General features: G+C 41.4%; 3 protein-coding genes across 3 annotated transcripts; 2 read left to right on the forward strand and 1 right to left on the reverse strand.

The window, feature by feature from the left end:
- Nucleotides 1-191: 191 nt before the first annotated feature.
- On the forward strand, nucleotides 192-5272 carry ATC70_008905 (uncharacterized protein; the record flags this gene model as incomplete). Its single annotated transcript, XM_064828147.1, has 10 exons — nucleotides 192-255; nucleotides 325-496; nucleotides 551-667; nucleotides 719-1814; nucleotides 1870-2400; nucleotides 2453-3292; nucleotides 3352-3948; nucleotides 4005-4298; nucleotides 4363-4554; nucleotides 4622-5272. The coding sequence occupies 10 exons, from the start codon at nucleotides 192-194 to the stop codon at nucleotides 5270-5272; spliced, it is 4554 nt and encodes a 1517-aa protein (XP_064685349.1).
- A 524-nt stretch (nucleotides 5273-5796) lies between these two features.
- On the reverse strand, nucleotides 5797-8003 carry DOT1 (Nucleosomal histone H3-Lys79 methylase; the record flags this gene model as incomplete). The annotated part of the gene is made up of 3 exons (XM_064828148.1): nucleotides 5797-5890; nucleotides 5956-7069; nucleotides 7127-8003. 3 exons carry the CDS (start codon nucleotides 8001-8003, stop codon nucleotides 5797-5799), a joined length of 2085 nt encoding a protein of 694 aa, XP_064685350.1.
- Nucleotides 8004-11941: 3938 nt separating this feature from the next.
- Nucleotides 11942-13205, forward strand: ssr2_3 (SWI/SNF and RSC complex subunit Ssr2; the record flags this gene model as incomplete). The annotated part of the gene is made up of 2 exons (XM_064828149.1): nucleotides 11942-11944; nucleotides 12000-13205. The coding sequence occupies 2 exons, from the start codon at nucleotides 11942-11944 to the stop codon at nucleotides 13203-13205; spliced, it is 1209 nt and encodes a 402-aa protein (XP_064685351.1).
- Nucleotides 13206-13549: the final 344 nt, after the last annotated feature.

Raw genomic sequence — 13549 nt, forward strand, 5'->3', positions numbered from 1 at the left:
GCTGCTGCTGGAGTAACTGAGTGAAAAAGAAAGAGAAAAAGAAAAGAGGAGACAACGCGCGCGACCTTTTTTTAACAGTGCGTCTTGATGCACCAATACGCGAATCACTCCAGTCATGCGAACCGCGTCTATTTGTAGCGCTTTTTCATACGCAGTAGCATTTAATTCTTTTTCTTTCTGCTTTGCACAACATGTCATTTGTAGATGTGCTAAGAGAACTAGGATGCTCCATAGAACCAGAGGGCGTTTTGTTTGGTAAATCAACATCCATGTGTCAAGCGAGAAAGAGAGAGAAAGCATGTCTAATGTCAATCATCTCATTAGCTGTGGAGCCAGTGCTATTCAGGAGAAAGCTTGCCAGTCAATTGAGATCACAGCCCCAGGCACCTGCCATATTCAGTAAAGACATCCAGGACCACACTGAGGATCCATTAGAGTTTAGAAAGTTCTTGCTGCCTTCTCAAATAGATGAGACGGTGGTGCAGAGAGCGAGTCGGTGAGGTCATGGACAATTGTCTAGTTGATGTCATAGATCTGACATTGTATATAGCTCATCCACTTCAGAGAGTTTATTCAAGACACTGCTAGCTATTGACTCTATTCAGCCTGAATTAATTACCTACCTGTTGGAAAGATTACCAGAGTTCTACGATGAATTGGAAAACGAGTGAGTAGACACTGGCAAGGTACTGTACTGTTATTGATATATGTGCAATAGCAACTCGAGTTCATGCACTGCTCGTCTAATTCTACATCAATTGCGATGGCTGGATTACATTACAGAGCCTGAATCACTCACAGGCAAGCTGATTGAAATTATCCAAATCACACCAGCCGTTATCCAGCATGAAATGATCACATCACTGCCCGACATTATCAACGATTCAGAACATAAGCCTATTGTCGTCTATCTCAAGGAACTGATGAACGAAAATGGCGATTTAACTGTGCCTATTCTCGACGCACTTTCCAACTTGACACTGCATTCCGAGAGCTTGGAGGATGTGAGAGAGACAGTGCTTGACAGACTGGAATCAGCCAACCTAGACGATTTAGCAGTGATGATCAAATTCATGTTACAGACGGTGACGCCCATGACGATCGATCAAGTGGTGTGGGGTATTCGACAGAAACTCGACTTTAGATCTTTTGGTAAGACTTTCAGTGGCGACAACAATAGACAACCCAACAAGCCAACCGCCATGGCACCTGAAGCATTTATCCTCGAGTCGATTAAAATGGGTCTCCAATTTCACAAGTTTGTATGCGATTCCTGGTTCAAGTCCATTGTAGCTTTAGAGACAAAACGAGATCACAAGCTAATTGATATGATGGTGCTGATCATTTTGTATTCCATGACAAGTATGAAAAAGAAGGTGGAAGGTGTCATCAAAAAGAAGATTATCCATGGGTGCATTACAGGATCCTTGGTGAAGGAGACGATTGGCAATCATCCAGATGGATTGGCTGGTTATTGGAGCACCATCTTGTCTTTGGCAGAGAGTTTGTTGCGAGCCAGTCAGCAAAACAACATGTTGTCACCGTGTGCCAGTGTCATGTACATTAGTGCTTTCAAGTCCACCGATGCGTACTATCGACAAGAAATCATTGGTGCGCTGGTCACGCACATTGGTAGTGGTGTAGAAGTAGAGATGAATGTGGCATTGAATGTGCTGCTGGAGTTGGTCAAGACGGACGTATCTAGCGTGGTGGTGTACAGTGTATTTGTTAAGGGCATTTTGGACTATTTGGACAACTTGAATGAATATCAAATTCGTACCTTGTTTGATATTTTCAGTTTACTGGCATTGACGGTATACTATGTGACCTTATGTTGACTTGAGCTGTACTCACTCCATTGTATTATAGACGGGCAGCGATGCTGATGGCTCTGGTAACTTATGGTCCGAGATTCAAACCATCATACGAAAGCAACTCTCCAGCCCCAGAGAAAAATACAAACACATTGGCATCATTGCTAGTCTCTCTGCTGTCAAGGTCTTGGGGTCCAAGAAACTCTGCAACGCTTTTCAAAATCTAGATCCTCGAGACGGAGGAGGAGCAGGCGGATCCAGCAGCACCCAAGTCAGTCGAGTGATCTTGGCACATACGGCTGAACGGCATCCCATTTTGCACAAAGCCATCGATCTTCTGGAATTTGGACTTTCCAGCTCTAAAGAGTATCCTAGTTGTATTACGCTCATGTACGATGAATTGGCGCATTTAATTTGGGAGCAAGATATCGACGAACGATTGGAACTCTGGGTCAAGGAAAACATGACTCAGGACTTTACCGAGTTTTACATCATTAGCTCAGAAGACGCAGATGAAGACATTGCAGAGGCAAAGAACAATGAATACCGCGGATTAGAACCAGAGCGAAAAATGGGATTGGACGAAGTAAGTTAGATTGACATTTCTCATTTTGTGCTTACTTATATGAAGTATCTAGAGTGGAATTACAGTTAAAATGTTTGATCTGCTTTGCAACAATCTGGATACCCGCAAGAAAAAATACCTCATTGTGCCCATGTGCGCCATCTTCCACTTACTTGCTAGCTGCGAAAAGAAGCTCAACAATGGAAGTCTTCAGGGAATAGATGCTTTGTTTGGCTGCAGTGTGGTTTTATTCAACGATCAGGATACCAGCGATTTATCCACAGAGGAACTGGAAACGGCCTGCAATATCTTGTTCTACACCATCAACTGGTTCAAGGAACTGCTGAATGCTTTCATGTTCAACACAGAAGAAGAGCAACATCAAACGCGATTGATCAGTCGTCTCAGAAGCATCCTTACCATGGAATACAGGTTGCAGCAACTGATGCAGCAAGTGCCACACTATGCTCCCTTGGAGTTACAAACAACCAGCCATTCAGTTGAAAGTGTTAAAACTACAGCGGGATTGTCTCTCATTGACACACAACACTCTACTGTCAGTGCTGAAAGTCAATCACACAGCAAATCAAGGTCCAGCCATGCCAACAACAGTAGCAAATCTCATACAAGCCTCAGGTTGAACTCCATACAGGACTTGCGATCCTATACCAGAACATTCAGTGTGGATGTATTGGCACTACTCAAATACAATGAACAGGTAGAGGAGGAAGAGAGCAAATTGACACTGGAGGAAATGGATTACGTCTTGCAAGACATTGAGCAAAAATTAGACATCAAGATAGCGCCACCAGCGCCCGTATTCTTTGGCAAGAAAAAGGCGGTTCAGCATCAACAAAGCATTTGCAATGTTACTTGGCTTGCAAGAATAAGCCCACGCACATTGATGAAAAAGGTAGAGTAGGATGTGCTTTGTTGTATGAGGGGCTTGAATTGCTAAAATCTTGAGCGTAGGTCGTGGTGTATCTACCAGCCATGTGTCAAACTTTGGAGAACCTTTACGCTGATCTGCAAGACCGAGACCTGGAACCAGGCCACATTGAAGGCTCAGAAAAGCTGGTAGCATGCATTACACGCATCTTTGAAATTATCTACAAACTCATCTCCTGGCCAGACATTGAAACTGCAGACAACAGAGACATTCTCAGGGACATGATTGACATGATTGCACAAAGAGCATCTGCTGACGACGATGACAAGGACCCCAAGCAAGCGTTTGAATACCTCTCCAATTACATTGTCGGTATACCCAAGGCCACCACAGCTGTGTTGCTGTACAAGATTTTGCTTCGATTCATGGCTCTGTTCAACGACATTGACAACACGTATGCGCTGCGTGTAGTGAATCACATTGTATCTACAGATTGGTTTGACTGGCGAGATATTCAAAAGGACATCCCGTTCTTGTTTGAAGAGTCGATTGAAAAGAGCCCAGAGCCGCTGGCCTTGTTGTCTACAGTTGTGAATACTGAATTGAGCAAGTATGAGCAGGAGGGTATACTGGAGAATTATCCCTTGCTGAAGTCAGATACAGTCAATCAACATTATCAGGTGTGTGTGCATGTATGCTTTGTATTAAGAGATGGATGTCTAATCTGATATTTTAGGCCATCTTCAGCCAGACTGTCAAGGCGTTTGAATTGCTCAAAGACACAGACCAAGAGGCTGAGCTTGTGTTGATGCAAACAGCGCATATTGTCAAGATATTCGAACGCCTTACAAAGTACGTCAAGGAGAAGGAGAACAGGGCCTTGATTGGTGTATTATTAAAGACAGGACGTTTGTACATTGATCAATTCACAAAACACACAATCCCATTCTTTACAAGCACATTCAAGGATCACACACACAGCATTCTCGCTATATTCAAAGACTTTCAGGCCAGTACACGTTTGCTACAGGTAGTCATGATTGACATGTGAATTGAAGTTCCTGCTAACTGTTGTGAAACACACAAACGCACAGATCATTTGCTCCCATGTCAAAGTACTCAAGGATGTGTCACACAGTGCGTATGTACCACCATTAAAAAAGGCATTGGAGATTGTCATTTATCAAGTCAAAATGCTGTTGATTGAAAACCGTGTGCCACAATCGGCCTTTTTTATGGGCGCACTGAAGCATCGCGACATTAAAGGTGACGAGGTGTCGTCTCAGGTAAGAACTATGTCGTTTCAGCTTTTCATGTTGAATGAATTGAAACTGACTCTGTGCTTTCTTCTAGATTCCAAAAGACATGTCCGATGAAGATGAAGATCAGGAGGAGGATATGGTAGACAAGCTAGAGACGATACAAGAGGAGGACGAGAGCGAGGATACGGAAAAGGAAAATAGACCCAAAAAAGCAAAGAGAAAGTCAGTTGAAACCACTGGCAAACGCAAACGAAGCAATGCGTCCTCCTCTGCTAAAAAATCGAGACCTTCCAGCAGCAAAAAGAGTAACCCACAGGTTTCATATCGTACATCGAGCATCGTCCCTTCATCATCTGAAGAAGAAGATGAAGATGAAGGGGAGGAGGAACAACAGCAAGATGAAGTTGAATTGAATTCAATGGATTCAGAACAGGAAGATTTACCTGATGTCAAGAGAATGAAATGCATTGATTTGGATCAAGAATTAGAAGAAGAAGAAGAAGAAGGGATGGATGGCAGACAAACATCACCTATCGAGTTTTCTGAAGAGTTTCTTGCGACACAAGAAGACGAGCAAGAAGACAACACCGATGAGCAGCCCCTCTCTCCCATGCCATCATCACCATTAGGCTCACCACCACCAGCAACACAACCACAATCTGCCAAACCAAAGCGTATTACTCGAGTTGGTTTAGTCAGAAAGAGGCCTAATAACAAGCCATCCAATTCGAGTAGTTGTTGAAGCAATAAAAATTGGATAGAGCGCATGTATAGTAGATTGGTTGAGATGTCATGTACACCTTTCATAAGGAGAATTCAAATTATCCGTCTTGCTATCGTCAAGACATTGTTGATATGAATTTTTTTTTGTTTGAGCACAGAACTGATCCGAAAAGCAATGCTGCGCCGCCCTATTTCAAGATGTCTACTGTTCTCCCCTGATGCAAAACCTTGGTAACCTTGCTTCCAACATATGCTGTCATCCATCCATCATGCTTTGTAATGCTTAAGTCTTTAACATGGAACGATGCTAATTCATTTGAAACCGTATTCTTTTTGTTCTATTGCATGCTTCTATGTAGATGTCAAATGGGGCTGAACAGCATGCGACAAGGAAGAACCCTGAACATAGCTTAATTCCTTGCACCACAGCCAAGAATATATACTGAATGAAAATGAATGATTTATTTATTACAAATGGAAAAGGATGTATTGTTATTGCGTTTGGGTATATAGTGTGTATCAATGTGATTTTGCTCGTATTGTTTAATGCAGGATTTTGTGTTGTCGTTTCTTCAAGATATAGTGACCCAAGAAATAACAGATGAGCAGTAGGACGAATGCAATCTTTGCCCACAAACTAAGAAAATTGGTCATGATGAGTCATGGATTCGTTTGAAGTCTATATTTTTTGTCATTGCTTACCAATATTCAAAAGCACTGGGCTTAACAGCGGAAGGCAATAATCGGATAGAGATGTGCTGTTGTTCTTGAGATAAAGCACGACCATCATGATAGGGCTGAGCAGCTGTATTTTCAAACGAGAGAGGGGATACAATAGCTAGACAGAGAAACATGGCCATGAATGTCTTGTTGCCGCTGGTATTCGTGGATGTCGCGGTAGTGGTAGCGGTCGTTGTATCAGTAGTAGCGGATAATTCAGATGAAGAAGTCGTAGTCGTAGTAGTTTGGCTGCCAGCAGCTGTTTGTTGATCTTTTGCTTGTTCTTGGGTATTTTCTTGAGTTGATTTCTGCTTTTCATCTGAAGTGGTAGCTGCATCCTTTTTGGCTCTTCTACGATAGGGTCTACGTTCAGGCTTTGGCAGTAATTCAGCTAAAGCGGCTCTCTGGGCAGCTCTTTCACGCAGCATTCTTTGACGTTCAGCTCTTTGGCGCTCCATGGATTCTTTGCGTTCAGCAAGCAATCTCTGCTGTTCAGCTTGTTGGAAATCTAATTTTTGCACTTGGAAACGAGCCAACACCTTGGCGCCACCAGGCATTTGAGCCAAAATTTGCTGAAGGACTTGATTCTCACGTTCTGCCAGTTCGTTTGTATGTTTGAGATGATGAATATACTCAGTTGCTTTATGCAAAATGGTAGCCTTGTTCAATTTCTTTGCTACTTCAACGCCGTCCACGATTCCACCCGTCTTTGAGGAAGAAGAGTCATCATCATCAGAGGATTCAGCTGCTGCTGTTGCTGTTTCATCATCGTCTTCTTCGATGTTGCTCTTGCTGCTACTTCTGCTTTTCTTTTCTCGGATCTTGGCCTTGTAAAGTGCAGGTACAACATTCTTGAGATCACGGATGCGATCATTGATATTGTTGCGGTAACGACGCTCAATGGCATTATGGGCCACCTTCTTTAATTGGCGTCCTGTCTCAATGGGAGAGGCATTGCGTGGCACAGAGCGAGCAGCTACAGCGGCGACTGCAGCAGCAACCATTTTGGAAGTGTTGCTACTGATGGACTCGCTACGCTTGGTCTTTCTCCAATAGCGAGTTTCATGGTAGTTTTCTTTTGAGCACTCGGGAATAGCTACACGAAAGGATTAGCGAATAATGTCAATTACGTGTAGTAGTCAATAATGGGTACCTTCATCTTGATTTGATTTCCCCCATTGATCGATAGCGGCGAATGCATTTGTAAGTGGTGGTGGTGGTGGAGGAGGAGGTATATCTAATGCCGGAGATACAGTTGCAGGTGGTTCAGAGTTAAAATAAGGTGAATTGGATTCAGATGACTGAATTGATGTACGAGATTGAGGTGTGCCAGGGAAAATAACATCCGACGTTGGAGTAGGTAAGCCAGTGGCATTGGTTGCCATGGCAACATTAACAGGTGGTATAGCAGGTGCATTAGATGTTGCTATAGCAACAGACTGTTCTTGCTGTTGGTGAGGTAACAATTCCTGCTCAGATGGGCGCACATAGTTCGTATTGTTGTACTCATTCATGGTTTGTTGTATTTGGAACCGAGGTGAATGAGTGGTGGAGGAGTTTGGCTGTGCTGAATGATGGTGCTGAGGTTGCTGTTGTGCGGGATAGAAATACTCAGGACGAGGCGAGGTATGGCTGTTGATACCACTGCTACCTGGAGTTGAAACGGGAGTCTGATGTGCATTATTAAATATTTGAGCATGCTGCTGCTGGTGTTGAGGTAGCTGCTGTTGTTTGAAGCACCAATCAAACATTTCAAATGATGGTTGTTGTTGTTGCTGATGCATATTATATGGCTGCTGCTGCTGCTCTTGTTGATGCTGCTGCTCTTGTTGATGCTGCTGCTGCTGCTGCTGCTGTTGATGTTGATGTTGATGTTGATGTTGATGCATTTGAGGAATTAAAAGAGGCGCATTAAAATGTTCAGGCATATCCAGCTGCTGTGTAGGATGAATAGCTTGACCGTAATGGCCTTGCTGTTGTTGCTGTTGCTGCTGCTGATGTTGATGTTGATGTTGATGATGAGTATGCATTGAATTTGATGTTACATTGAAATAAGCATCAAAGTCCAAGTCTGCCATCCCTTGTTGAAGCATTTGATTTTTCAAGCGTATGAATCCAAATTAATTATACGAGAAAGAGAAACAAAAAATCGAGAAAAAGAGGGGAAATAAATCAACACAAAATTTGTTGCAAAACAACATGCCATTTTTTTCGTTTGCTTCTCTGTTGAAACAATAAGTTATATCTCGTTTTGTCGATCTTGTCTTAGTTGAACCTTGAGCATCTAAATAGTAAAGTAGCTTTTTTATAGTTCTCACCCATAAACTCCTACCAGTAATGTGTACCATAACAGAATATACTTGACTTATTGCGTATGCCAGAGCACTTGATTCCAGAAGGCTATACTACCATCCTTGTATTCAATGGCACCCAAATTATCGCTATCATCTATCAATCTACATTTGAGGCATTTTTTAAACGTATATTTTTTTAAAATTAGAAACATGTGGAATTAAATGTACTTGCTAAAATGCCCCCCTCCCTCCCCCTAAAAGGATGTAATATGAAACTTAGCAAAGGTTTCGCAAGCATTATAGCGAAAATAGAGACAGCAAAAAATATAAAATTCAGTTACCAATTAAGAATTGCTTTAATGATGCGTGTAATAGTCATTCGACATCTAGAAGACTTCAGGGAGCTCGCACAGCTCATCCCGCTGTATAAAATGCTACATCAACATGTATAAAACAGACTGCAAGGTACCAGCAAAATGAGGTTATGTATTGCGATGCGAACCTCCCCAAATATTAGCCGTTTAAACTAAAAAAAAAAAACTAAAAAAAGGAGGTTGTATAAACGGGGCCCCATCCGGTATTTGACAGTGCGTTACATATATTGTATAAAACCAAATCTTACGTCCGAACAAAAGGTCCTCTCAGAAATCCAGCTTTCTGGATGACACCCTGTGTTAAAAAACATGTAATCATTGTATACAGCATTGAATCCATTTGGTCCCAAATCAGTTTACTCTAAAGGATTGCAATCTTTTCATTATACAGATATCACATTATGTTAAACAGATACACACAAGCCGCAAACAGAGTTGAAGGGGATATTCGGAGGCTACTCAGTTGGCTTGGTTTTACATTTCTGGAAAAGTTGGAATAATAGACAGGATAAACGCTCATAGCTCTAAATGGCAATTAACATCGTTGCATGTACATATTGCATAAACTTTGACAAAAGCTGGTACAAATGCATTATATAAATCTATTTAAAATTTACCTTTTACCATTGACTGAAAGAGGTTACCCAGGCCATTTATATATGCTCGTAGTATAAGCTAATCTCGATACAAATGCTTAATTTTTTTCTACTGATACTATGGATCGACATGCCACGGATAAAATGAACCGAGCATCTGAATACTTGGTATACGCCTAAAATTAAGAAAATAACAACTTTTCATGTTCTCTCAAGTCAATAATGGACCGAGAGACATCAAACACACAGTGCAACCTCTACATCTGAATATCTGAAATGCAAAATCGAGCGATTATGCCAATTCGTGAAACTTGTGCATGTTAACATATCGGAAAATATGGAAAAAGGAGCATTCGATTACGTAAGGTTCGTCACCGAATCTACAATGCTTCTGTCAGTGTCATGCAAGCATTGTTACACATCTGTAACATGGATCGACATTGTACAACATGGCTAGTGGCCACTGTCGCTTGTGATGGTACAAATTCGTCCGTTGGATCAACCACATCAAACGGTACAGATAATTTTAAAATGAGAGTAGATGAAGCAGGAAGAAGTAAAAGAACCCACCTAAATTCATGCTTAAAGATATCATTTGATACTGGAGCCATTATATACCATATGCTGCGTTATTGTATGCATATAGCTGACCATACTACCGCATTATTCGCAACATTCTGATGCAAGTTTTAATGATCCTTGATAAACTTCTATTTTTGAATTATTGAAGTCTGTTTGTTCAACGCATAAATTCTGGCAATGCCATATCTCGGATATGCAGCAACGGAAGGCAATTTCAATCTGATCGCACCATTATTTCAAAATTATTAGCTCATTATTTTTAAACTTGGAGTTTCAAGAGAACATTTTCATCGTGCACGATACTTCGTCTCATCTTAATATATATTTACTTGTTCCGCTTAGCATTGCCGTAAAATGATTGTGCTCCTCTTTTGAATGAAATGTCCATTTAATGAGGAGATTCAAAAGCTCTGTATAATACATATTTACATTTATACTGAGATATTCATTCTATTAGGTGGTCTTCTCAAAGTTAGTAACTAACGTCAGATTGCGGAGACATTGCTGGCTAACATATAATACTGCTTCACAACTGAACACTATTTTGGTATACAGCATGAGTCTCAGCATTGATGAATCCTAAACAATAGATCCGGAACATGTACTAAGAAAGAGGTTAAGTTCCTTCAAGGTTGTAAAGAGCCCTACATTTCTTATACCCACTAGTATCATTGCACGTATAATTCAACCACCTCTCCTTTTTAATAAGCAATGATGGCATCATGCAATGGCATCGATTATTCAGTCATCTTTTAACCGAGCACATCGTACCATGGTTTAGCGTTGCATTGACATCCTATAGAAACACACGCGCTATTGAAATTAAATAGTGATTCTTTGAGCTTCTCGAATATAGCTATATGTTGCTTACTTATTCCTCTGTAATCACAACCGACATCTGCAATATTGCTGCGGTTTCTTAGATTGACATGAAAGCAATTACATAAATATATTAGCCGCCCGGATACTCGATAGGAAAGCCACACCGGATGGTTGTAACAGAGCTTGAGGAAAGGTGTATCTATCAAACAATCTATCAACGAGTCAGTGCTTCGTGTTAATTGTTCAGGAGAGGGAATGTTATATGGTATCACATAGAAAACGAAGTAAGAATTTCCAATTTGCTTATGAGATAGTAAGATCCCGACCAAAAGATGAAAAGGTTAGCAGCAGACTATTTCTTAAAGATGCAGAAGTTGGGTCTATGATGAAAGCAGTGTCGATATTGCTTTTGATAGGGCATATAAAGATCTAAACTGCATTGCTTCAAAATCGCTAAAAGGCGGCTCGCACATTAAAGTTCGCACTACCATATTACTTTATTGACATTGTTTATACTTGATTTCTGCGTACAATCATAACATAATAATTTTATAGTCCCTAAACACTTTTACAACCGTAATATGGAAACTGAGTTGCTAGCACTAGTCAGGCATGGTTCATATATGATGATTAGAGGTTTTGTATTACATTACTATCAACAACAATCAAGTTTCATCTTATATTTTAGAAATGATAGCCGAAAACCCGCGGTAGCGCGAGTCACCCGAACACAGGTTGGTTTCCACCAAAGCGAAGTTTAGATCAGGAGACCAACCGAAGAGCCTAAATGCTCATTGTAACGTAATAAATTTATGATCCCTAAACACTTTCAAAAAAAGCTTCAAAAAGGAAAGGAGTTGATCTAACAAGTATTTCGATAGACTGGCGTTATTAAATATAGAGTTCAAGAAAAATAGCTTAGCTAGCAACATTGCTATTTAATTTGACACCTACTTTCCATACGCTTCAAAAGCATCTATTACTGTATTGCCTTCATGATGAAAAGGGCGTTGTTGAGTTTGCCAGCTGGCTCCACCAGCCAAAATTAATTCAAACCCAGAGCATCAGTTTACTCCAGATTGGCCAGATTCTGATACCTTTTCGACTTGATTGAACTATTTCACAGGATTCGACTATATGAAGTGTGCTGATCACCCCATGCTTCCTTAAGCTGAAGCCTGGGCACCTCCTTTATTAATTTTCGCATTTTCCCTAGACTCTCTTTTGCTACTCTCTCTTTACCTCGGTCAGCCGGCGGTTTGGGGCTCCTAGATCCTCTTTCTCAACAACAGGCTCTACAATGGTACTGGGTTTGCCCACTATTACTTCAATATCTTGTTTCTCCGGCCTTCCCCAAGTACACCACTCCTTCGCTCTCTGTTTTAACTTATACTCTTTCCTGGTGCTACTACTCCACCGTCTTCCCTCATTTCTTCTACTATCTCTTGTTTCCTTATGCTCGCCATCGGTCGTGGTTTCCTCAAAGCCCATCCCGTCGACACAGCTATCTCAATCCAATTACTAATCTTCAGTCCTGTTTGTCACTTTTCCAGATAACAGAGCGTCATAACTTATATGTTGATGCTGTTACTTGCTACTCACTTCCTCTCTATGATATTCTTTTACATTCACCACCTACTACTAATACTCTCTATTCATCTAGCTTTATACCACCGAATCTTCTCTTAGACGGCTCCAACGTTGCAAAGAAGCTTCTTGTAAGCGACATTTTCCGGTTAGATGCTGATCATCAGGTGCTTCGTGTTCGTTCTTCCTTCCAATTTGCTAGCCATCCTATTGTCTCCCAACGTGTTGCTGATTTCATCAATTCTCGTCAACTGATATTCCAACCTTTCTTTGCACAACAATGCTTCATTGCTCCCCGTCCAGCCCTAGACCCTCATCAACCTCCCTCTCTGCGGGCGTTTTGCCGTAGCATTTTCGTCCCTCCTTCTTCCTCGCCTTCGCGTAGTCGGTTGCCACTCAACAGCATCCGCTTTTTTAAAAAACTACGCAAAAACCTACCCTCTTCCTCCTCCTCTCTTTCTCCTCTCCAACCTCCTCAATGGCGCTCATTCTGGACACTCGCAATTCCCCTTGCTGCTCGCACGGTCTGGTATCGGGCTATATATGAAAAAATCCCCACCAGAGCCCTCCTACATCTACGCATTCCTGACAATCACCCTTCTCACCGCTGTATAATCTGCCCTGCCTCTCCCACGGAGGATATCACACATGCTCTGTTCTCCTGTCCTCCCAAGTTGCTGGTCTGGCGATACATGTATCACACCTATCTTTCTGCTTCTCCATCAATCTCTGATGTTGATCTGATTCATTTCTTACAACAAACTTTACTCTGTTCTTCCCCTCTTCTTGATCGTGATCCCTCTCTCTCGTTCAATGAACTCTCTATTCCTCAACTTTTCGCAACTACTCTTTTGACAATTTGGCAAGCGCATTGGCGCTGGATCTTCGACCGAACCCCGTTCATCGCTGACACCGTTCAACTTCGCCTTGCTCGCTCTCTTGCTCGTTTGGATGCCGAGTTAAATCTTGATTCGTAAGTATTCAGTTTTACCTTTTCGTTCATTCTTCTGTCACCTTTTTTTTTTTTCCAACCCATTTTCCATCCGATCCTTTGTCTCTATATCCAGTCTTTTCTATCCCTCAGCACGACATTTAAAGGACTTTAAATAAAACCTGGAGCTCGTCTCCCCTACAAAAAAAAAAAAAATGCTTCCTTAAGCTTTTCTGGAGTACTTTTCAAGGCGCATCCAATGGTACCAAGTAATATAGATGTTTGAATAAATTTATTGAATGATTTATGAAAATATGAAAAGTGGTTTCTGGCCAAAATGTCGAAATTTTACATATCAAGGTTGCACAAAAGTGGTTTCAGAGGTTGCTT

The sequence above is a fragment of the Mucor velutinosus genome (assembly GCF_035048745.1).
Source record: "Mucor velutinosus strain NIH1002 chromosome Unknown tig00001563, whole genome shotgun sequence".
Taxonomy (NCBI): Eukaryota; Fungi; Mucoromycota; class Mucoromycetes; order Mucorales; family Mucoraceae; genus Mucor; species Mucor velutinosus.